General features: G+C 55.6%; 1 protein-coding gene across 2 annotated transcripts; it reads right to left on the reverse strand.

The window, feature by feature from the left end:
• Nucleotides 1–7,216: 7,216 nt before the first annotated feature.
• On the reverse strand, nucleotides 7,217–22,324 carry ATP6V1G3 (ATPase H+ transporting V1 subunit G3). 2 transcript variants are annotated; one of them, XR_006788270.1, is made up of 4 exons: nucleotides 22,219–22,324; nucleotides 12,769–12,869; nucleotides 8,115–8,378; nucleotides 7,217–7,492 (listed from the first exon to the last, which is right to left on the reverse strand). XR_006788270.1 is itself a non-coding variant. In XM_045861652.1 (4 exons), the coding sequence occupies exons 1-3, from the start codon at nucleotides 22,298–22,300 to the stop codon at nucleotides 8,205–8,207; spliced, it is 357 nt and encodes a 118-aa protein (XP_045717608.1). In that variant the 5' UTR covers nucleotides 22,301–22,324; the 3' UTR covers nucleotides 7,217–7,492; nucleotides 8,203–8,204. The 2 variants fall into 2 exon arrangements, 1 of the variants encoding a protein (XP_045717608.1); XM_045861652.1 differs by having other exon boundaries at nucleotides 8,203–8,378.
• Between the last annotated feature and the right edge of the window lie 1,081 nt (nucleotides 22,325–23,405).

A 23,405-nucleotide genomic window follows, 5' to 3' on the forward strand; every position in this document is an offset into this window, starting at 1 on the left:
CCACGCCCTCGAAAATGGGGCCACGGTTCAGGACCTCATTTAAAATGAGAAGGGCAGCCCTGGCTGGCGTGGCTCAGTGGGTTGAGCGCCGGCCTGCAAACCAAAGGGTCACCGGTTCAATCCCCAGTCAGGGCACATGCCTGGGTTTCCGGCCAGGTCCCCAGTAGGGGGCGTGTGAGAGGCAACCACCCACTGATGTTTCTCTCTTTCTCCCTCCCTTCCCTTCTCTCTAAAATAAATAAATAAAATCTTCTTAAAAATAAAATAAAATGGGCCCTGGCTGGCATAGCTCAGTGGATTGAGCGCGGGCTGCGAACCAAAGTGTCGCAGGTTTGATTCCCAGTCAGGGCACATGCCTGGGTTGCAGGCCACGGCCCCCAGCAACTGCACATTAATGTTTCTCTCTCCCCTTCTTTCTCCCTCTTTTCCCTCTCTAAAAATAAATAAAATCTTTAAAACATAAAATAAAATAAAATAAAATAAAATAAAGTAAAATAAAATAAAATAAAATAAAATAAAATAAAATCAGGAGGGCAACAAGCATGGCACGCAGGCTCCTGACATGGAGATAGTTTGGTCAGGGCGCACCACGCGGCATGTATCCGTGGGTTCTGCGGAGTTGAAACGTGGAGCTGTTTCAGAGCGCTTGTCCATGTGACCTCATCTCCCTGAAGCAGCGTGAAGCAGCCTCGGCCCCTGTGTGAGCAGGGGGGTGGCGTCCAGACCTGGGACCCTCGGTCCCCGGCCCCGCCGCAGCTCCCTGCGCCTGAGTGCCTTTCCCCGTGGGGGCCTGCCAGCTGGGGAGGGGCAGTCGGGAGAGGCCATGCCAGATGGGGAGGGGCGGGGAGGAAGGAGTAAGTGTCCTGGACGGTGGCAAGAGAGGGCAGCTCTGGGGGTGCAGGGGGGCCGAGCTGTGAAATCTTCGCGGCATTTCGTTCACGGCCGCGTGGCCCTTCCGGTCCCGCTGGCGGAAGGCTGGAACCACGATCGCTCACGAACATTATAAACAATCCGATTTCGGTGACCCCTCCCCACATAGACCAGTAATCATTATCAAACACTTGATACAAATTGCTGATGTACAGAAGGGATGAAAACTCAATAGGGAGATTGTTACCATATGGAGATCATCGTATTAATTGCAGCTAATCACATGCAACCATGGTGTTTTTGTGGTGGTTCGACTTTTTCTCATCCGTTCTGGCTCGTTTGGGAGAACTCACTTTTTGCTTTAACATTGCCAGCGAAGCAGTTATGTTTTATAACTGTTCCACAGTGAAAAATACTCAGGAAGCATAGATGTTTTGAAATGTGCCTACTTGTAACTAGTGCTTTGCATCAGCTCCTGCAGATGAGCCCTCAAATGTACTCGGCCCACAGATCTCATTGTCCCTCGAATTCTAACAGTCCCCACCTCTTCCTAACTACCCGTCCTGGGGGGGACTCTTTGCCACTGCGGTGTTATGTCACTGCGGATGAAAAACATGCCAAAATGCTAAAATATTTATGGCTCTGTCCACCTGCATTAGCGGCTCCTCACGGCTCATTGGTAAGCAGCCGGGCTGCCTCTCAGCTCCCGCGGGCAATGCTGGCCGGGGGAGGTGCGTGCTGGCCGCTGAGGCCGGCCGACTTCAGTGCACCTCGCCCTTGGCCAAGAACTTCGCCCGGGAACAATGACGCGTATCGCTGTAACCCGCCCGGTGCCCCTAGTGTGCCAGGCTCTGCGTGTCCCTGCAGCGGCTCAGACTTGGGGGGGCTGGGGGCCTCCCCTGCGGCCTCCCCTGCCGGCTTCCAGAGAACGAGCGTTGTTCCAGGCCATTCCGCTGGGCAGGTTCCTGGGGGTGTTTTGAGGGAGGTTGGGGAAAGAAGTTTTTTTTTAAAAAAATTGTCTTCAAAAAATAAACACTGAGAAATCATGAGTTGATTTGCCCTGCACAGAACCTACAATAAGGAAACAAGCCCTGGCTGGTGTGGCTCAGTGGACTGAGCGCGGGCTGTGAACCAAAGGGACGCCGGTTCGATTCCCAGTCAGGGCACATGCCTGGGTTGCGGGCCAGGTTCCCAATAGGGGGCGCACAAAAAGCAACCACGCATTGATGTTTCTCTCCCTCTCTTTCTCCTTCCTTTCCCTTCTCTCCAAAAATAAATAGATAAAATCTGTAAAAAGAAAGAAGGGCGCAGGTCTCTGGGGAGCAGCTCTGCAAGGCACCGGCCTCTGGAGGAAGGCGTCCGCAGGGAGAGGCACGTGTCTGCTGGAGTGGACAGACTTCCTGTCACCCCCCCCTGCCCGGCCCCCCGAAGCCTCCGTGTGACCCAGTGGGTGTGTTCTGGGGCACAAGGCGGGGCCTGTCCCCCACACGGGCTGGGCCCCAGCCCCACACACCTGCTTTCACAGCACGTACCTGTACCTGGGGGCCCGGCGCCGACGGGGAAACGGCCAGCTGACGCCGAGGGAGTGCCCGCCACTGAAAGTGGGAGAGGACTCTTGGTCAGAGTGGACGGGAATGGAGTCTCTCACTCCCGAGGTCACCCTGCCCGACCTGCTCCCCTTCCTCGGGTGTCGCCCTGCACTCACCCTCCCGGGAGGCCCGCTGGTTGGGTAACTCCGTCTTGCTGTGCTTCCCAGAGGAGCCCGCTGCGGGGGCTCATCGTGTCTGTCCACACGGGGCGGCCTGGCCTGGCTGGCACGCGGGGGGTGGGCCGCAGAGCAGAGCAGAGATGGCGCTCGTCCTCCGGGAGCCTCGGGCAGCCCCCTGGGAGGAGCTCCCTGAGCCCCAGACTCACTTTCGGGGCGGGGGGGCGCTCGGGTCTGACGCTGCCCAGTGGGACGGGCGCCGGGTCCTGGAATCCAGAGCCATGCCTTCAGATTCCGGCTCTGCAAGGGCGAGAGCCAGGCCGCCTGGTGCGAGCTGTGCGCGAAGGAGAGACGGAGAGACGGAGAGCTCCCCGAGTCCAGGGCAGCGCTCCTGCAGCAAACGGGGAGATGCGCGCAGGAGGCCCCCCACGCTCTTAAGGGCACACAGGGAATACTCGGGCGCGAGTGTAATGCTCAAATGAATGCCCACAAAGGAACAGACACGGCTGAAGCAGCACTTGGCTAGTGGAGTCACCTGGCGCACAGTTAAAGCCGTCACAGGGGAGGAATGGAGCTGTGATTCAAGGCGCTGGGTGGGGCTTGATGAGTGGGACCCTCCACCGTGCGAGGCGAGCGGAGGGGGGTAGAAGGCGCAGGGACACGGGCAGCTGGAGCCCCGGGGGAGCACGCCGCCTCCCCACCCAGAGGCTAGGAGCGGTGCAGGCTCAGTCCCGCGGGGCAGAAAAGGAGGTAAACCCGACAGCACGGAATTTCCCTTGACAGTCGAAACGTAAAACCGCAGTGAGATAGCTTTTTCGTTTCTAAAGCCCCTTTCCCTGTGCCTTTCTCGGCGTCTGGCTCCTACTGTCGTTCTGTGTGGTGCGGTGGGGGAGGGGGGATGTTTTGGTGGCCCCCCGAGAGCTGATGGCGTGTCTTAGAAGACAGGCCACACGCCCGGCAGGAGACCTGACTAGGACACGCGTACAATTGCTTTATAATGCAGTGGGATCCGGCGTTCAGAAAGACGAGGGGTCGAGTTCACTCTGTCCGCCAGTTGCTGAGACCAGCGGCAGCAGGGCACTCGTGCAGAAGAATGACCGGGAAAGGGCAGGGCTCATGGTGCTGATGGAAAAGGGCACCACAGGAGAGAGCCAGAGGGGAAGGGGACCCTGGGTGTCTGCGAGGGACTGGGCCAGGGACTCGGCGCTTTCCGGATACACGCATGCGGGGGGCGAGGACAGGCGGGAGACCCACCCCCGAGAGGCTTGCAGACGGTGAGCTCGGGCAAGGTCTCGTGGAACCCCTGCCTCAGACGGCTGAGGTCAGGCGGCCCTGGCCCGGGCTCTTCGCCGGCTTGCCAGTGGGACGTTCCCGGCAGGTCTCTCGGCCGGCCGGGGTGCACCCCACGTGTTCAGACAGACACACGGAGTCAGCAGGACGGGCGTTCTGCGTGCGCTGGAGAGGAGTGTCGCTCTGCCGCCGGGGGCGGAAGGTTCCGCCCGTGCCCTTACATCCGCTCGGTCTCTGCATGGCATTGCCCCAGCCCTCTGTTTTCTTGCGGGTCTTTCTGGGTGCTCCGGGCACCCTGGGAAACGGGGTGCAGAGATCTGCAGGCTCTGGTCTGCTGCTTCCTTCTCCCCCGCACTGCGTCCGTGTCCGCTCCCTGCACGGGGCGCTCTGACGCTGGGGGCACGCGTATTTATCATCACCATGTCTTCCTGGCACACTGGCTCATTTGTCATCATATAGTGTCCTCTTTGTCCCTTGTCACAGAGCTGACCTAAAGTCTATCCGGCCCGATGTAAGTGCGGCCGCCTCCCCGCGCCCTCTGGTTGCCGTTGGCACGGAGTATCTCGTGCCTGCACGCCCACGCCCGGCCTGTGTGTGTCCTCACGCCCAGCGTGCACGTCCGGCAGACGGCGTGCGTCTCTCCGGCGCGGTCTCCCGCATCGGGCCACGCGGGGACGCACAGCAGACCCGCCGAGCTGACGTCTCTGTGGGCGGTGTCCCCCAGCCCACGTTCTGGAGGAGGCCGCGTTCCAACGCGGTGTCCCCGCTTCTCCGTGGCGTAACCGAGAGGACTGGCGGGCACGGGCGGGGGTGAGAGGAACCTCACGAGTGGGTGCCGCACGCTGGGGCACGAACAATCTCCCCGGCCCCAGCCGTACTCCAGAGAGGCGTGCGGCTGGCGACACGTGCAGAGAAATGAGCGCTCCTGAGAGAGCGGGCGACCGTGTGCAGTGCCGCAGGTTATCCCAGGCCAGGGCAGAGACCAGCCGCGCACTCGCGTGGTGGAATGCCGCATGCGTGGGCCTCTGAGGGCATCTCAGGCGCCCGCCCACCCTCCCGGACCCCGGGCTGCCTGCCCTGGTCGCCCAGTGCCCCTGGGGGGGGGTGGGTGCGCGGCGGCGGAGAGAGAGGGGGCGGACTGAGCCTGGGGTTGGGGTTCGGGTGGGAGGGGGGCTGATGGCTGTGGCAGTGGGACGCAGAGACGACCCGGAAGTCACAGAGTTCCACGGGTGTGACCTCCACTGAGCCCGGGTCCCCGCAAAGGGCGAGCGCTGTGAGCGTGAGTGAGGGGCCGCAAACCGTCCACCAGGAACCCGGGGCCAGGCCGAGTCTGTGTGTCTGTCCAGCAGGCGCCGGCCAGGGCGTGTTCCTCCCTGCACCTGCACCTTGCTCTCTGCCCCTGGGGGGGGCGCCCCCCAGCCCCCACTTTCACCAGCCCAGCTCCTAACCAGCCTCCTGGTCTGGGGCGTCTGTCTTTCTGGCGGACCCACAGGGAATCCCAAGACATGTTTTAAGTCCGAATCCCGCTAAACTCCTGCTGCCAACTTCAGGAGAAGCCGCTCTCCTGCCATCACGAACGACCGATGACCTCGGATGTTGAACTCGTTAATTAGTCCCTAAGTGATACCATGTGGCAAGCCCTGCGTTCTGCCCCTGAGGAGCCAGAGTCCACGGGGGGACACGTGTGACCGAGTGCCACTGGACACGGGAAGTGTCATAGTAGAGTCGTGACGACCACGGGGGTGGGGGACCGGCGGGGGCCAAGAGCCTCTTTTCCGAGGCTGGCTGGGAGAGCCTTCAAACATCAGACAAAGCTTTGAGCTCGGCCTGGAAACACGAGTCGGGTTCGCCGGAGGGAAGGGACAGAAAAGGAACTGTGGGCGAGGGGAAGAGCCTCTGGTCGCGATAACCCGCCTTGGTGTCCTTTCATTCTCCTGCTGCCGCCGCTCACGCTGTTGCCCCGGCTTCCTCCCCGCTAACGAGTTGGGGGGGGGGGGGGCTGATCTCTACGCCCGCTGGCGTCGGCGCGCAGCGCTGTCTCTCCGGGAGAGCAGCGCTGCGGGGTCCTGTCCGTCCAGGGCCTGGGGCTTCTCCTTCCTGTCCCTGTGGCCACAGGCCCCTGTGACAGTCCTTTTAGAGGTGGCGGCTTATCCCGGTTTCCACCCACAAAGTCCCAGCTCTGCCCACCTCTGCCAGACCCGGCCTTGCCGCCGTGGGGACCTGCTTGCGGTGTGGACTGAAATCAGCGGGGCGCTCGGTGCAATGGTCGTATTTGGGGTGTTTGGATGCGTCTACATTTGTTCAGAGGAAAGCGTCTTTCTGAACAGTGACGGCAAACTGAATTCACCAGGGGACAGCTCTTCGGGAGGTCGGCGAGGCCCTCGGGTTCGCGGGGGGCTCTGTGGGAATGCCGTAGGGGCCGGCGTGTCTGGGGAGCCCGTGCATTCCTATGGATGACGCGTTAACGAGAATGGTAACAAGTCAACAGTGGTAGCTGCGTTTCCGGTGAACGTGCGAACATGATAAAATAACAGATCCCGTCCACCTTCTGTTCCTTGGCGTGCTTCTTCGCCAAGAGAAACAAACGGTTGTCTTTGCAGGCGAGACATCCATCACGGCCCATGTGTACCTGCTGCGGAGTGACTCACAGTGACAGCCCCCCTCCCCACCTCGCCACCCTCCCAGACCCTTCCCGCCCCCTCAGCCCAGCTCCTCTGGCCGCAGCTGCTTCTCAGCCACAGCAACACTGACGCCGTGCATGCTGTAAACTCGCCCACACCTCACACTCAGGGCCAGGGCACACTCCAGCATCTCCGTGCAAGTGCGTGGCCATGGTTGCGTGCGCCAGCTCTGCGGCCACACCGCCCTCTTGGGCTTGCATGAGGGAGGGAGGACACAGGCGTTAGTTAGGAAGGCGCTCAGGGCCAGGGTACCCGACGGTTCTGGGGGAGGCATGCAGACGGCCCAGCTGTGGGGACGGTCCCCTTCGGTGCTCTGTCACCTTGTTCACAGCCGGCCCAGCGCAGGAGCTTTCTGGTCGCAGTGTCCTAACAGGGGTCTGATTTGAGGGCACAGGGACCCCATGCCCTCAAGGCGCCCCCCACCGTACACTGAAGTGACACCTGGGGTCCCTTTGCATGTGCTGTCCACGGAGAAAGCGGTGGTGTCGGCTCACTGTGGGCACTTCCTGATCACATTTGGGCGCTAACATAGAGGGGGAAAAACCCCTGAAACCTGTTCATCCCTCTGCATTTCTTTTTTATTTTTAGAGATTTTATTTATTTATTTTTTAGAGAGAGGAGAAGGAAGGGAGAAAGAGAGAGACAGAAACATCAATGTGTGGTTGCCTCTCGAGTGCCCCCTACTGGAGAACCTGGCTCGAAACCCAGGCATGTGCCCTGGCTGGGAATTGAACCGGCGACCCTTTGGTTCTCAGGCCGGAACTCTAACCACTGAGCCACACCAGCCAGGGCCCATCCGCATTTCTGTGGAGGGCCTGGCTGTGTGTTCAGGTGCCATCGGGATGAGCAGGCGGTCCACAGAGGGGTTTCTGGTCAGGCACAGGGTCCAGACGGGGGGAGGGCAGGGCCCTCACGTCCTCGGGTTGTTCCGTTGCTGGGGGAAGACCTGTGTGAACAGAAAACACGTTTTAAGAAAAGTGCGTGTGCAAAAACAGTCCTCCTTTCAGTGACGGGGAAAGCTGGCGTGGGAGGGTCATCTCCAGAACATGAAAAGCCTTGCTCCTTCCTTCCGTCCTAATCTGTCCCCCATCCATCCATCCATCCATTCACCCATCCTCTCTCTGTCTGTCTATGGAGTGCTTAGCGCGCTTCTTTGAGCTGGTGGTAGCATCTTCCTGGTTTTCTCAGGGATTAATGAGTTAAACACAATCTTCGACATCTGCTCGCTTTCTATCTGCCTGAGAGTTGTGGTTATACCCTCCTTTAAAAATGATCTCTGAGCAGCTACAGCCAAGAACACATTTTTCTAACTTGGTAAAGAGCAGTAAACATTTAAAAAAACACCTCACACCCACAAAACGTACTCAGCCCCATGGTTTTGTCAAGTGTCAAAAAATATATTTCTCTGCTTTCTTTCTTGACTTCCCCCACGTTCAGCGACAAGCCCGTGCCGGTCCCCAGAAGAGAGGTGACAACTTTTTGTGTGTTTGCTTTTAAACGAAGTCAGTGCTGGTGTGTGCGTTACGGCTCACTGACATCTGTGAATGTCCAGCCCATGGAAGATTTACCTCCCAAACTTCTCAATGGCAACACGCCGCCGCCGCCACAAGCAACAGGGCGCGTGCCCCGGCAACTCCGGGGGGCAGCGGGCCGCACCTTCAGTCGGCAGCTCTGTAGTTGGCGTGGATTTCGGGCTTCACGTCACACACCATGCTCAGGACCTGGGTGAGCACGCTCTCCGCGCACTTGCCGTAGCTTCCCTGCAGGCCCCTGATCGCCTCCAGCGTCTGCTCCTCCATCTCCTCCGAGGTGCTGCTCTGGGAGCCCAGCACCTGCCAACAGAAAGCAGAGCTCACCACGCGACACGTCCTGTCAACCCGGCGTGGTTCGACAGGCAGACAGTATTTTTCCTCCCATCTCTACGACTGTTCTCTGGTGTACACAGTATGTGTTTCTTTTCCAGACTCTTCTCGGAACACGGAGAAGATCACCAGTCTCGGGGGGGGAGGGGTACACTTTCCTGAAAAGGGGGGCCGGTCTTAGCAGGCCGCTGCTGTTACTGCTAAGGGGACCCCCCCGACAGTCCAGATGACGGTCAGCTCGCAGCCTTCGCCCCCTGCTGGGAAGGGGTTCCTCCACGTTTCTGTGTGTTTGCAACAGTTTCCGCTCAGTCTTTGTGTCTCCCCATTGTTCGTAAAACCGGGGGAGTTGCGCCTTTCAGAGGATTCTGCGGGGAAGCCCTCTGCAAAGTTGTTCTTTGCCAGGACTAACGGCCCACTTCGGATTTGCCTCCCGCGTGAACTTGGCCTTCCTTCAACATGGCTGGTTCAGGTGACGCAGTTACTTTTTGGGGTGCTGCCGTCTTTCTGCCGTGAGTGTTTGGGGGAGGCGCGCATGGAGTTTAACCCAAGAGACCCGCTCCTGCCTGCCACCCGCTTCCGGGCTGTAGAACTCGAGTAAGTTAATTCCAGAACCACATCAGCCCTCCGGGTCCTCGGCCTGAAATCCAGTGCGAGAAAGACTGTGGGGTTCAAGTTGTTTTCTGTTTCTATCCCAGGAACTAGAGGCTTCCCAGGCAAAGACAATCATCCGAGGAGATACAGCTCCTCACACATCAGCCCGGAAACCACTGCATTCTTATACACGCGTCACACTGAGTCTCTGTGACCGAGCGCGTGGTTTTCAGTGACAGGACGTCTTCATCGGGCTGGGCGGCATTGCCAGCACTCGGCAGCCACAGGGGAAGCGGCCCCAGGTTCTGACGGAGCAGGTCCGGGGTGGCAGATGCCAGCTGCCGGTGCTCGTCACAGCGTCAACACGCTGCGTTAGGACAACGTGGTTCTTCTCTGAAGGTATTCACTGCGGAGACGGCGCTCAGCATGGAAGCTCAGCCCCGGGCGAGGGACCGGCCCGTGGTCGGGAAAATTGTGACTTCTGCCTGCGTTGCTGGCACATTTGAATTTTCATCATCCGTTCGCAGGGTCAGCCCACACGGGGGCGCCCTTGTAAGCAGCCTGTCATGTTATGTCTCATCTTGCACAGTTAAACCGAGTGTCGTTTCTGAGTTTAGCCGATGCACAGCTGTGCCTTTCCACGGCGCTTCCTGGCAGCGCCCGCCGTGTGCCCCATTGGGGGTGCCCTTCCTGGGGTGGCGTTCCGGACCCTTGTGCCCGTGGGTAGTGTGGCTTCGGCCACAGGAGAGAGGAGATGAGTGACTGCAGGCTCCACGGGCCCCCCCCGCACCGCCTGGGGTGCTCAGGCGGTGCTCTGGGGGCCCACAGTGGGTGCTCAGCACCCGTGTGTCACACGGAGCGGGAGGAGCGGGTCTCCAGGTGTCACTGAGAACGCGTCACCTGCATCTGGTGCTCCGGTTGGCAGAAGCCCACAGCCTGAACGTTTGGGACCAGAAATAAAGGAGAAGCTGATAATTGGGTGGCGGGTAATGGTATGTTTGGCCCAAGGGGGCCAGGAAAGGACTTTTCCGTGTTTGTTTTCAAATCTCCAGATGCCGAGGCTGGTGCGGGGAGCTCTCCACCGTACGGACGGGCTGGCGGTGCCGGGAAGCCTTCCCCTGGCCCCCGCGTTTCCTCGTCAGTTGTTCAAACGTCCCGGTTTGAGGGAAGGCAGAGGCTTGGGTCCCACGCACCATTTCGCATTCTCCAGGCAGGGGTGTTCGGGTGAAACCAGGTGCACCCATGACATAAATTCAGAAAACACAAAGATACAAGAAATCTTCAGCATCCCCAGGGAGACCACTGTCAGGCCTGCTTAGGTTCACCTAACTTTCACTGCATCGACACCAGATTTCGTTTTCCCACCCGAGTCCGGATTTCTCTTTAGCGATGTTCTGCCTTCCCTGCGTCAGGCAGACCTGGTACGCGAGAGATGAGTGAATCTTTGACCCAAAATATCCTCCGACCTGCGGCCCGCGCTGGGATACCTGATTCCATCGGCGTGTCGGGGGACTCAACAAAACACGCAATAACCAGAGCTGAAAAGGAGCAAGAACAGCAACGTCCAGGCGCAGCACCTGTGACCGGCGGAAACGTGGCTTCCGGCGTCGCCCCCAGGCCCACCAGCCCCGTGGGTCAATGACGATGAGATGGAGCTTAGCAGCAGGGGCCCCGACACACGGAGGTCGCGGCCAGGGAGGGCGCTGGGCACCCGCAGTCTGACCACCGGACGCGGAGGCATCCAGCCGCAGTGCGCGGAGCTCCCTCCGCGAGCTTCTGATGGACGCGCTGTAGGACCGGCTTAGGGCTGCAGCCAGGCCGGCAGCGAGGAGCGTTCATTGTTCTCCCAGGCCGGGAACGAGGATCTCAGATCAGATTTACATCTTAGGACATTCTTCTGCAGACACACTGTCTCGAGATGTCACGCAACCCCTTTCTAAAATTGAGGCCAGTTTTGTTACTATTGGACAAGAGTGAGCACCTGCGTCAGACGTGTCCCCCACGAGATGCTGCAGCTGGTGGGCGCTGGGGGTGGTGACGTCCTCGGTCCCGACTGTCGTGTGAGTACAGGGCTCAGTAGGAGAGACGAAGGCGGAAAAGAAATGTGTAGTTTTTCATTTTTTAGTGAGTATCTACTGTGTGCTTCCTCCCGGCCGACACTCTGCCGACGCCGAGGAAAACGGAGAATGCTCCAAGCCAAGGGCCTGCCTTTTTGGCGCTTACAGTCCAGAAGGAAAACTGGAAAATCAACAGAAATTGTCAGTCTTTCGTATACGGAACAGTGATAAATGCTGTGCTCTCATGGAGGACTCGGTTCCTTTTCAACAACACACGCACGTTTAGGTGAGGTGCTGAGGATGAGGAGCTAGGAATCGAACCGAGTTGAGAGGAAGATCAATGGGTTTAGAAGGAAAGAGGACTCCAAGGGGCAGAGGCGGCGTGTGCAAAGGTCCTGTGGCTGGGGCCTGTTCAGGCCTTTGGAGGAAGGACAGGAAGACAGATGGGATGGGAACAGACCAAGTAGAGACACGGCGCATAAGATGTTACAAAAGACCAAAGCAGACATTGTTGCAGATGACTGAAAAGTCTTCTGTTTCCATACGATTTTCTTTTCCACTGGCTGGGTTCATTCAGGAACTCTTTCATGAAAGTGTAAGGACATGCTTTTTCCCACACCAACTTTTAAAAAAGATCATCAGTGTATGGCAAAGGGTAAGGACATGAAATGACCTCCTGCCGACAGGTGAGAGAGCAGGCAAGGGCCAGCTGTGGTGGGCCGTGTACGCGTGGATGGGCTTAAGATTCCTCTGTACAAATACTGATAGAAAAAAGAATTTCTTTTTTTGTCAAGTGGCCCACTTTATCCTAGAAAGAACTCTTTCTTTTAAGAACAGCCCATTGGAAAAATATTTCCTAACCTGGGATGCAAAGTACCTGTTCCGGCACAAACCCACACCTATTCCCACTAAAATCGAAGTTGTAAACAGAGGGACCCTTCAAACGGCTCGCAGTGCATCTTGCAAAGTCGGGCTTTGGAACGGACCTTTCTTTGACCTTTTACTGAGGCCGCGAGAAAGTATCATATAAACTCTAGTTACGGCACATGAGATCGAATCATTTCTTTTAGTCCATGTGCAACTGGAAAGGAAGACGTCAGGTCTGACAGTTTCATGCGCTTATTTTTTATTGTAAACTGCAGGCACTTTCAAAATGCTAGTGTGGGGAAGAGCATTCCTTTATAGTCGGAGGAAAATTTCGTTGAGTGACCCAGGCCATTTGGAAAGCCAGTCATAGGGAAATGTGCAACAATATCCACTTTGGTAGTTTGCGTATCTTGAATCCACTCAAGGAAAGTTAACCCAACGTTGTAGAATACTAATTATCGATTCCACTTGTAAACACTAATAGCCAAAAATATGTTTTCTGAAGTTTTTTTTCTTACAAAAAGTGTGCTTTAGTCAATAGTCTGTAGCCTGGAATCACACTTGAAGCAACCCCTTTGATTTTGTGTTTGAGAAGATCATTTTTCATATGTACTTACTGTGTCTGAAATAATCATTACTGACTCTCACTTTCGATGGCAAATCAAAAAGCCTCGAAATGGAAAATGAAAAATCAAAATGAAAAGCCACCCATTTGTCAGTGGTGAAGATTCAGCCTGTTGCTCAGCCTCGGCTGAGTGGGGCCGCTCCCTCCGGTGTGACTGCCGTGTTACAGCGTGCCCTGTGCTCTGCATCGCCTGGACATCGGTGCTGACCCTCTCACTCACCTTCGACTGTTTCATCCGAAACTCCTTGTCCTTCTGCATCCGGTACTGGTCGATCTCCACCATCGCCTCGTCCTTCGCTTGCTTTATCCGCTTTGCTTTCCCTGAAAAGTTAACAGGGGCACAGACGGAATGATGTTTCTTTTTCGTACACATGGGATTTCAAGCTTGATTTTTATAAAGATTGTATTTATTTATTTATTTTTTTTAGAGAGGGAAGGGAGGGAGATAGAGAGAGAGAGAGAGAGAGAGAGAGAGAGATATCAATGTGCGGTTGCTGGGGGTTATGGCCTGCAACCCAGGCATGTGCCCTGGCTGGGAATTGAACCTGCGACACTTTGGTTCGCAGCCCGTGCTCAATCCACTGAGTTACGCCAGCCAGGTCAAGCTTGATTTTTAAACGTACAAAGTGAAGTCAGCATTATTTTTTGGTGATTGTTTTTTAGCACAGCCAACCGCACAGAACAACGATATTGAGAAACTCCTTATCTTTCTCAGTTGGATTCTGGAGACCGTGGGAGGGACCACGGTCACTCACCCTTCCGTGTTTAGACGTCGCGTCCGCCCCTCTGCCGACAGTGGCAACGGCCAGAGAACAGATTTCCGCTGTCACTTCCTCGGAAAGACATCATCGGGTCCAATTTTCTGTCCTGGTTCGCCGCCAGGAGCCCTTCGGTCCTCGCCAACTGGATCCTATTTGGGGCTGGCGGCGGGCCAGCGCCCCTCGGCCACGCTGCTCACACTCTATCAAACCCGCTTCCCGTTTTTAAGAGCATTTTATGGGGATTTTTTTTTCTTGCCATTCCGCGACTCTAGCCTGTCTGATTAAGCCCCACGGCACATCAAAGTCAATCTTTTTTTTTCTTCTTTTTTCTGGTAGCTTTCTCTGAGGGGGACTTGAAAGTGGTTGTAAACCCGATTGTTTTTAATGGGTGGGAGTTTGGGGAGGTAGCGCTCCTTGCTTTGATTAAGAGAGGAGGTGTAAGCCCTCAGCCAGGGTGCAGGCGGTGCAGATGGAGGCCGGACAGACACTGCGTTGTGGGGTCATTAGCGACGCACAGGACTGATTTCTGACAACCTGAGGAAGTGGGGGCGGGGCGTGACAGACTGGTATTAACTGCTGCTGTGCACCCCCCCCTCCACCTTCAGGGGGTTAGGTACTAATGCTTTCTGATCATTAAAACTTTAAAGCAACTCTGAACCGTATTAACATGCTTTTTCCTCTCATCTACTGTCTTTCTGTTTCAGTTCAATGCCTCCCTTGTTTTGCCCATTCAACACAGTGTCTCTTCTCCGACAGTGTCTCCTAAGCTTTTGTGGAGCATTTTTAGCAAAGCTTGGTTACAGTGTGTAGACTTCGGACTAAGTAACTGTTTTCTGATGAAGTAGCATGAAAGAAAATCTTAACCCAAGTTTTTATCTGTTACATAGGTGCATGTTTTCATATGTCTTTGCTTTCAAGAACATTTGTAGCATTCGTGTCTAGAGAGTTTTTAAATTTGCCGTGCTAATCACCCTATAATACACGGACTGAGGACTCATCGAGTTATATGTTGAAATGTGGCTCTTAATGTGCATCAGCTTTGAATGGCAGTCTGTAGGCCTCCTCCAGAGCAGACACCTACCCGTCTGTATTCCCTTTAAAACCCAGAGTCTGGTGAAAATTGGTGTCCTCCTGGTGCTGGAGGCTGAAGGAGCATCAACAGATCTTTCTCCTTCCTCGCCAAGGCTCGTTACCCCCTTGCGTCCGTAGGATCCTTTATTCTCTGCCGGTCTAGCCCTTCCGTGGCAACCAGACACATGCTGTTTCACTCGCAGGAGAACCAGATGAAGTGTCGATAGGAAACACGATCCCTTGATCCCAGCCCACGTTCTCACCACTGCTTGTCATTACATTAGGACAAAGATACATTTAAGATGCAGTGACATTTCCTCAGTGGTAATGGGTTGTAGGATCTGTGACTATTTTATAAGATAAGTCCCAGCAAACAGCATTCCTCTGCACCTTAATTCCGTAATATGTAAAACTTTGCTTCCGAAGTCCAGACTCCAGCCCATACAAAGGAAAATAATAGTGACAGAAAATGCTGCAGCCCCCCTACCCCACCCCCAGGCGCTCCACGTGGAAGCCGAATATTAGCCCCACTCCTCAGCGACGGGGTCCGAGGGTCTGCGACCCCCCCTTCCTATCCTGGCACCGGTCACCCGCTGGGTCTCATTCCATTAAACAGGAGAGTCACCGGGACCCCGCTGCTGGCCAGCGGTTTCCTGGCCGGGCTCAGCGCTGCCTCGGCGGGGGAGGGACTGCGGTGATAATCCAGAGGGAGAAACGGGGCCCCCAGCCGGCTGCTCCCCTGGAGGCGAAGCACACGTCCGAGTCACATCTACGCGTCGCATGTCAGCCTCGAGTTTGCGGCGCTGTGGGTGGATGAGGATTTCCAGATTTTGAAGTTAGGCCTTTCTTGTTAAGCATGAAAACCGAACGGAGCCCCTAATCTTCTTTCTGCGTCACACGTAGGGATGGCCCCGTGGGATCAGAGTTCACGTGTGACAGTCAAATATTCGGTCCCAAAGTGCCCACATTGGGCCAAACGCTCTGCTTTCTGGTCTAGGAACTGCACGTGTCTCGTGCATCGTAGTTCACAAGCGGAGGTGGCCGCTGGGGACCGGTTCGCTCACCCACCCGCCGTCCCTCTTCGGTGTTTCCCGAGCGCCCGCTGTGCACGCTGCCCGGGCTGGGAGCCGAGGACACAGAAGCACCCACGACACGGCCCTGCCTCCGCCTGACACGGAACAGAGCATGTGGCCACCACGTGCCTGCTGCCACAGCTTCCAAGAGAAAAACCTTACAGTGCCTGAAGCTGTGAGGAATGCACAACATCGGCCATGAAAGCAGTGGAACACGAACCTGTCTTGGTTCTGTTTGCTCTGTGACCTTTAAAACTCACCGCCGTTAAGGAAACTTCTGAAACTCTCGGGCATCTCCGCCCCCCCTCCTCCCCAGTGGGCACGCCTTACGGTAACAGAGGAAGTCAGACATGTAAACGCGCAGCGGTGCAGAACTGGGGAGTGGTTTCTGAGCAGGGGGCCACTGCACTGAACGGCCGGGTTTGCCGGCCGGGAAACAGTGGGGATGGAGGGTCTGATTTGGGTATGGGCGAGGAGGCAAGAGGATCCTGAGCTACGTCCGGGGACTCTTTGTGAGTGGGTGCCCCTTAACAAAACCATCCATTTGCAGACACGTGGCCTGAGATCCGGGGGGATGCGTCCTGCATTCCGCCAGCCATCACAGGGACCTGTCCCCCAGGATGTTCTGTGGGAGGAAACTGAAAGGAGAGGAGAACGTTCGGATCGATTTTTCGGGTGATTTGTGGGGAAAGTGTTAAAAAGTCAGTTTGGAGCAGGGTAACGCTGGACTCCGTGGGAGACCGAGGGAAATGCTCGAAGACGGACTCTCCCTGGCGTCTCGGTTAGGAGAGGCCAAGGGCGATGCGTCCCACGGCGCCCGCACGCCCGTGAAGCACAGAGAACTGCGCCCCGTGGCTTGGGTTGGTCGTGGAACCTTCTTCTGAAGAGGAAGACGGAGTTTCATGGACCATTTCGGACAGATCAAAGTTAGTCCCTGCTACAGAGAGACAGGAGGAGCTACGCAACCTGGGGCGAGTCAGGGTTCCTGAGCCCGAGCTTTCTCAGCTGTCAACCAGATGGAATTACTGCAAGAAGTCACTGGGAGGATTAGGAAAAATGTATCCGAGGTGCTTGACAAAGAATATTCAGTAACTTGTACCCATTATTAGGAAAATAGGTGCCTTTGCTGGGGCCTGGGGCCAGGAAACAAGGCAGCAGGTGAAGTGTGAGTCTGAGGGGAAGCCCCCCGATTGTCAGTCAGCACAGAAGCGTTTGTCACTCTCTCGAGGGCGCCCAGGGGCCGGTGTTCAGAAGGCGGCTGGACAGACCGGTCCGGGATCCCGGAGAAGGGTCCGGGTGGCAGCAAAGATTTGCAGACGTGTCCCCTGGGCGTGGGTCACAGCAATGGGTGGGACTGAAGTCGAGGGGGAGTGAGCGGAAGGAGCAGGAGAGAGGGCTGAGGGCCCCACCTGGGGGGACACGCTCGCCCATGGGGTGAGAAAGCTGTGGGGACCCAGAGCGGGCTCACGGGGAAGCAGGTGACGCGATCGCGGAGGCAGAGGACAGCGCGATGCGGCTCCACGCCGAGGACCGCGGGCCCTGCCAGAAGCTGGAAGAGAGCACGGTGCTCGCTCCTCCGGGGCTCCGGGCGGCACCAGCCCCGCCGGCGCCGCGCGTCTGGACGTCTGGTTTGGAGGCCCCGGTTTGCGGTGACCTGTGCCGGCAACCCTCGCAATCCAACACAGTCACTCGGTGACAGAGAGAGAACCTGCCAGCTGAGTGCCGCAGGCAAAGCCAGGCACCCGAGCGCCAGCTGAGAGCAGGTGTCCGCACGGAGGCCTCACCGGCCAGCACAGCCTCACTGGCCATGAGGACGGGGCCACCCGGGCGTCTTCGGAGGTTCTCAGCTGCTCCTGAGAACCGTCTCCGTTCTGCTCCAGCCCCGATGGCACAACACACAAACCCACGGCACCTTGCTGGGGGTCGTTAATGTCAGCACAACACCAGCCTCGTGCGGAGAACGCCCCGTTTTGCTCTTGTTCTACAAACATCGGAAAAGGCAAATGCCGCCAGGAAAACGAACCTCCCGTCTGGCGCCCGAGACTGTTACCGAGTCCCAGTGCCGACCCAAACTGATGTTATTTCATGAATCTGCTTTTTGGGTCTTTAATTCTCCTTGACTTGCACTTTCCTTATTAAAAAATATCATAAGGCGCTTTCTGTGGCTCCTGGTTGCATATAACCGGACGGTATGTGTAGATGAAAATGTGGTTATTATTTTAATGTGACCCACTCGAAGCAATGGCAGTCCAATATACCCCGGAGGAGCCCATTAGTCTGGGCACCATAAAGAAAAGAGGAAGGATTTACGGGCCCACAAAACACTCAGCGCAGGGCCGGGAAGGCCTAATAGAACCGCTTCTGTTTTATTAGTTTATTCCACGTCGTGTCTTCCTGGACCAAAACATCCACGTGCACAGCGAAGAGCTTATTAAATCAAGGGGCTAGCTTCAATAATTCAGAATATCTGCGTATTTGGGGACAACTAGGCAATTAGCGGATTTTAAGAAGTACACGTGGCTGGCACCTTTAGAGACCGGCAAAGCTCATCCACGTTACTGTAAGAGCCCATGTGAGGTCTCGGTGCGATAAAAGTGGAAACATTGTCCTGCGTATTCATTTTGCACCGAAGGCTAAGTCCAGAGCCCCTCATAGAAGGCCGTGCTCAGGAGACGACTGGGGGACTCGCCTGCTTTCAGAGCGCGCCTGGAACGCGCCTGCCGGTTGGGTGTGCTCAGGCTGCAGACTGAGCATGCGCCTCGCTCACCCGGTCCTTCCCTCTGCAGCCCGCGATGCAACTTGCGGGTTTGTGCTGAGCAGAAGCGCTCTGCCCTGCAGCCGGCAGAGGGGACGGGTTGTTTACTTGCGGGAGAGGCTGCGTGCCCGTGTGGGGCAGGTACAGCACGGGCTCTCTGTGCGATGCTGCGTGGCGCGCATTGGAGCGCCTGGGGACGCCGCCGCCAGGGCGGCGCTGTGGGGCCGGCGGGGTTTGCTGGGGCTGTAACTGCGCGGGAGCGCGCTCTCCCACCGGGGCGTCGCTAGCAGTGCGGTCTCGCGGATTTCGGGGGAACCGGGCTCTGTGTTTCTCCTGCGGAGGGGACCCTGGACTTCTGATCAAATCCTGACCGAAGACGCAGGGCAACATCCAAACCGGAAGTCCGGGGCCGCTCCGAACCCACACGGCTCTGCGGCGGAAACGTCACCTGTCCGGGACCGACACACCCACCTTTAGGTTTGGGTTAATGAACCACTCTTTAGGCAATCGGTGCTCGCTGCAAGTAAGAGAACTGAAAATCGTGCCAACCTGCTGTGTTTTCATCTAAAGTCAACCAGACAGGAGGGCTCTTTTGCACATAAAAGTCTGTGTGAGTGTCTTAACTAATAAATGTAATTTATTCCGTAGTCAGTGAATGGAAGCAAATATCTCAGCTATTTTAATCAGCTCTCCAGCTCCCTCCAATTACAGGAAAAGTTGACTCAGAACTTGTGGCAGTTGTTTAAAAAAAAAATACTAGATTGTTCTGTTCTACTTATAGCAATATATAAGTATATGTTTGGTATAGTAAAAAATAACTCTGTAGCCTGTATTTTACTATCTTAGGTACAGTTTTCCAATCCTTGAGACATCTTAGCTATACTTTCATTTTACAAAAAGGAAAGATTGAAGCTCGGAGATGCTAAATAACGTATGCAAAGAAACAGAAGTTCATATAAAGAAACATAAAAAAAAAAGCCAATGCTTTTTGTGCACTGCGACCTCACATCCCGGCCTTTCCAGCCTGCTTGCTGTCTGCTCCTACGTACAGGCACCCACCCCCAGACCGTCTCAGCAGCTGGTGACCGCCCAGAGGGCAAGGGGCAGCCCATTCCACTCCCACAGACCCCCAGCCTCCAGGAGAGTTCCCGGAGCGTCAGGTCGGTGCCCCTTAGGGCCAAACATTTACACCATACACTGTGTTATGTAACAGCTTCTCAGGGATCTGAGGCAGTGCGCCGTAATGGAATGCATTAATGCTTTTGCAGCATAATACAGAAACACTGCCACCTCATTAACCTTGTATTGTTCTAAAATGATCAGCGTGTGAATTGCTCTGTTTTCGCTCTCTCTCCTTCTCCCTCCCTCTCCCTCTCCCTCGCTCCCTCTCTCTCTGCCTTCTTTGACTGTATATTTAGGAGTCCACTCCAGCGAGTACTCCATGTAGGCAGGCTCCTGGGAGGCTTTGGGATAAATGCATTCCAGAACGAGAAAGTGATCGTAGGCCTTCTAAGTGGTGTTCACGGTCGTGATGCAAGGGTCTTCACGCTGAGTCCCTATTTGGCCTTCATGTAGGTCAGATTGCAAATGAATCCCTTTACCGGAAAAACAAATGCAGAGAAGCATGGGCGTTTATGAAAGCGGAGGTGGCCTGAACCTCCCACCACGTCATCCCTCCCCTCCCTTCAGGCTCACTGATGCACCTGTCTCACCGGGGATCCTCCCAGGAAGCAGCTACACCTGTCCAGGAGCATCTACACCATCGTGGCTTGGGGGTAGGCAGCCCGCAAATACATGTTAAATAAAGTGAACGAAGGAGATTAAAACTAGCGAAATAGGAGAGATGCTGCAAGATCCCAGGCACGAAAAGGAATGCTCGCTTTGCCTTAGAAGGATGAAGACCTTGCGTGGTGGGTGTGGCCAGTGGAGTTGACACTACAAACTCCCACTGGCTGATGGCTGCCTAAGATAGCAGCCTCCACCCGGGGACAACTGTCCTCTAAGCCTGTGTTTTACGAGGCAAAGAGGACAGACTGGCGTTCCCCGGAACACTGAGTGCAGAGGTTAGTTGTGTAAAGTCAAAATAGTTTCCAAAATGTTTTCTAGGCCTGGGTATTTCTCTGACTGGTTGAATATTTGCTTGCATATCCATCAGCGGAGACTGAGAAATCGGTACCCAAGGACTCTCAAGTCACTGGCAGATACAAGAAACATCCGTATACAAATAACACAAGGCATTTTCTGACCCTGAAGACAGGAAGAGCTGTGTGGCTTTTGTCCTTGAACCTGAGGCTGGGCTGTTCAGGGTGGTTCCCACCTCCCACTGACTTACATGACTCGCAGAACTTTTCTGCTCAAACGACTGAAAAAGAAGACGTGATCAGTCAAAATCACTGGAATCCTACAATGATATTGATAACATATGTGCTCATCGATTGCCTACAGGGTCCCAGTGACACAGGTTGTCATTCCCTCTCTTCCACGACAAGCAAAGGTGACATCACGATCGCGCCCTAAAATAAGTCCTTCTGTGCTGGATGTTCTGACTGCGGTCGGGGACATTTGAATGCACAGCGAGGGAGTTTTGTCCCCTGAGTCACCAGCAGGTGCTGGCCAGCCCTGTTTTCTGTGGAAGTGCTCTGCACTCTGCCATTTTGCAATCATTTGCATGTTCCTTGTAGCAAAAGAAATTGTGAAGTATGCCAAGTTCGTCTCCCTTATATCTTTCTCCTTCCTCTCCCCTCTGAGCACAGCCCCTCCCCTCCCCTGCAAGGGACTGTTCCCTTTTGTGGTTGGCGACCAGATGGCTGAGTGCTCCCCCAAATCCTTTTGCCTTTGGAAAGGAAAACTGTTGGCCTGAGGTCCCCGCCCCGTTGGGCTGAAGGGGTGCCTCGCTCCCTGCTGCTCCTGCCCCCACACTCACAGGAAGAGTGACGTGAGCCCCAGCTTTACCCGTGGCCTCTGCCTTGCAGGACCTTGACTCTAAGCAGGAGGGGGACGGTGGACCTTGGGCGCAAGTGGGATTAAGCAGAAAGACGAAGGGGGACAGTGGGACGAAGGTAGGCACTGGCCCGAGCAGCCTGAGTTCGAGCTGCAGGTCCGTGACGTCAGATTACTCAGCACAGAGACGATGTGCGTTTCCGGTAGTGTGGTCGGCACGACCTTGGCTTGGAAATCAGGCCTCATGTGGACCCCGCCTCTAGCGTGGACCCTCTGTGTGGACGTGGGTGGCCTGCATAATTTCTGTCGGCACCCCTCCCCCTTTTGTGAAAAACGGTTCTCGGGACGGTTAGATAAGACGCGCACTGAGCACGGTGCCTGGCACAGTGTTTTCTATTTCTTAAAAACATTATGACTTTTTGCAAACGATGGCCTCTCGGTTTCTACACCCATGCAATGGGAACAATGGTAATTCCTGATTCGTACCGTTGCTGTGAAGGTCAAAGGGAATAGGAAGGGGCTGAAGCTTTTGGAGAAAGTTCTGAGAGTCAGGACACAGGTGCACGACTAAATACACAGAAAGTGAGAACCAAATGGAAGTACTTTAAAACCTTAGCGGTTCCGAGCCCCCCAGAACAGGACGAGAGGGGGCATGGACCACACTGTCCCACAGAAGCAGGCGCGGACGCCAACCGCGCGTCAGTGACATACCCTCGTTCCCTCACCAGCCCGTGGCTCCAGCCTGGACACAGTCTGCCTCTCAGTCCGGTCACACCATTGCCACACTGAGCTGCAGAGCGTTAGGGAAGTGGCAGGGACGGGGCAAGCCCCTGTCTCAGTGACTTCCACGTCCACGATCCTTTCCCAGCCCCTCGGAAGGATCTGCGTTAGAGACCTATGTTCCCATTGCACAACGGGGAAGACAGGACTGGCTGCAGTCTGGCAGGGAGAGACTCAAAACCCGGTTGGAACTGAGCACGCTGCTGGGGCCCATGCTGTCCCCACCGCCCGCCCACCACCCCGTCCTTTGGGTGACAGAGTCCCTCACAGCCACACAGCAGGGCACTCACTCTTCTTGGCCTCCTCCAGCTTGTCCTTGGCTCTTTTTTCTGCCTGAAGGAGCTGGTGGATGCCCTGGGACTGGCTGGTCATGGCCGTGCCCGTCAAGTCAAGTGGCTCTGTGAGCCCGGGGGAAGGGACAGCTCTGTTTATCCTTGCAGGAACCACCACGCACGTCAGTTTGTGGTGTCAACAGTGCGTTCTGCACACAGCTGTTCATGCCCAAACAGCCTGGTAGACCAGACAGCTGGGCCCCAAGGACAGCCCAAGGGTAGAATCCAGACATTCAGGTTAAGTCAGTGCAAGGAAGCCGAGAACCTCTCAATTCTGGGAACATCAGTTCTTCTATAGGAAACAAGGACCTTTTGTCCTGGAGTGCTGAGTCTATTTATTAAATATGATGAAGTGTCTTCCCTCTCCTTTCAACAAATAGTGACCTGCTCACCGAACTTTTCTTCCAGGTTCCAAGGTCTTTCTTTGTTCTTAGTCCGTGTGGTTCTAGCCATAGGGCTTTCTCTTTGTTTCTGGTGGTTCAGTAATGACTGGGACAACTTTGCTTACTATCTGCTAGGAAGGAGATTACCCGGCCTTGTGCAGACCAGCCGAGGAGCGATTCCCCTTTCTCTCCGGAGCTCGGGCAGCAGGAATGAACAGATTCGGGCACGGCCCAGCTCTCGGAGCACGCTGTGTACACGGGCCCCAGGGAGACTGGAGCATGCTGGCCAAGGCAGCAGTAAGGGAGCTCATAACTGTAGGTTGTGAGGTTGAACTAAAACCCTCTGAACATGCACTTCACGGGACTCCGTGCTTGCCTTCAGTGCTGCCCTAGGACAGGACGGGGAAACAAGTCCATCTTACCCAATTTGATTTGATCTGAGTAGACAAATAAGAAAGTGGGTCACCGTGGAGAATGATCAAACACTATTTATACATATCTAAAATTTTTATTTGAAATGAGAAGCTAATCTTTTGATTTACGGCCAAGACATTTCTTTCCCGAAATGATCTGCAGGTCAGATTTTCCTGGATTATCGCTTTCCTAAACCCCTCCCCTAGTATCGCCTCCGCCGTAGAAACGAGCTTCAGTTTCTCTAAATCACCGTGCAGATATGAAGACAGTTATAAAGCAATCTGACAGCTGCACTTTTAGAGACTTTCATGATGATTTCCCCTAACAGTTGGCTGTCCGATCACGGAG

The sequence above is a fragment of the Phyllostomus hastatus genome, unplaced genomic scaffold (assembly GCF_019186645.2).
Source record: "Phyllostomus hastatus isolate PE091 unplaced genomic scaffold, TTU_PhHast_1.1 phas_contig_148, whole genome shotgun sequence".
Lineage (NCBI taxonomy): Eukaryota > Metazoa > Chordata > Mammalia > Chiroptera > Phyllostomidae > Phyllostomus > Phyllostomus hastatus.

Bases quoted from the DNA above. Each gene is read 5' to 3' on its own strand.
- ATP6V1G3 (XM_045861652.1), bottom strand. From the start codon at position 22,300: ATGACCAGCCAGTCCCAGGGCATCCACCAGCTCCTTCAGGCAGAAAAA. The intron at 12,870-22,218 runs GTGAGTGCCCTG...TTAACTTTTCAG, and splicing joins GCTGGAGGAGGCCAAGAAGA to GGAAAGCAAAGCGGATAAAG. The intron at 8,379-12,768 runs GTGAGTGAGAGG...TTCTGTTGGCAG, and splicing joins TTCGGATGAAACAGTCGAAG to GTGCTGGGCTCCCAGAGCAG.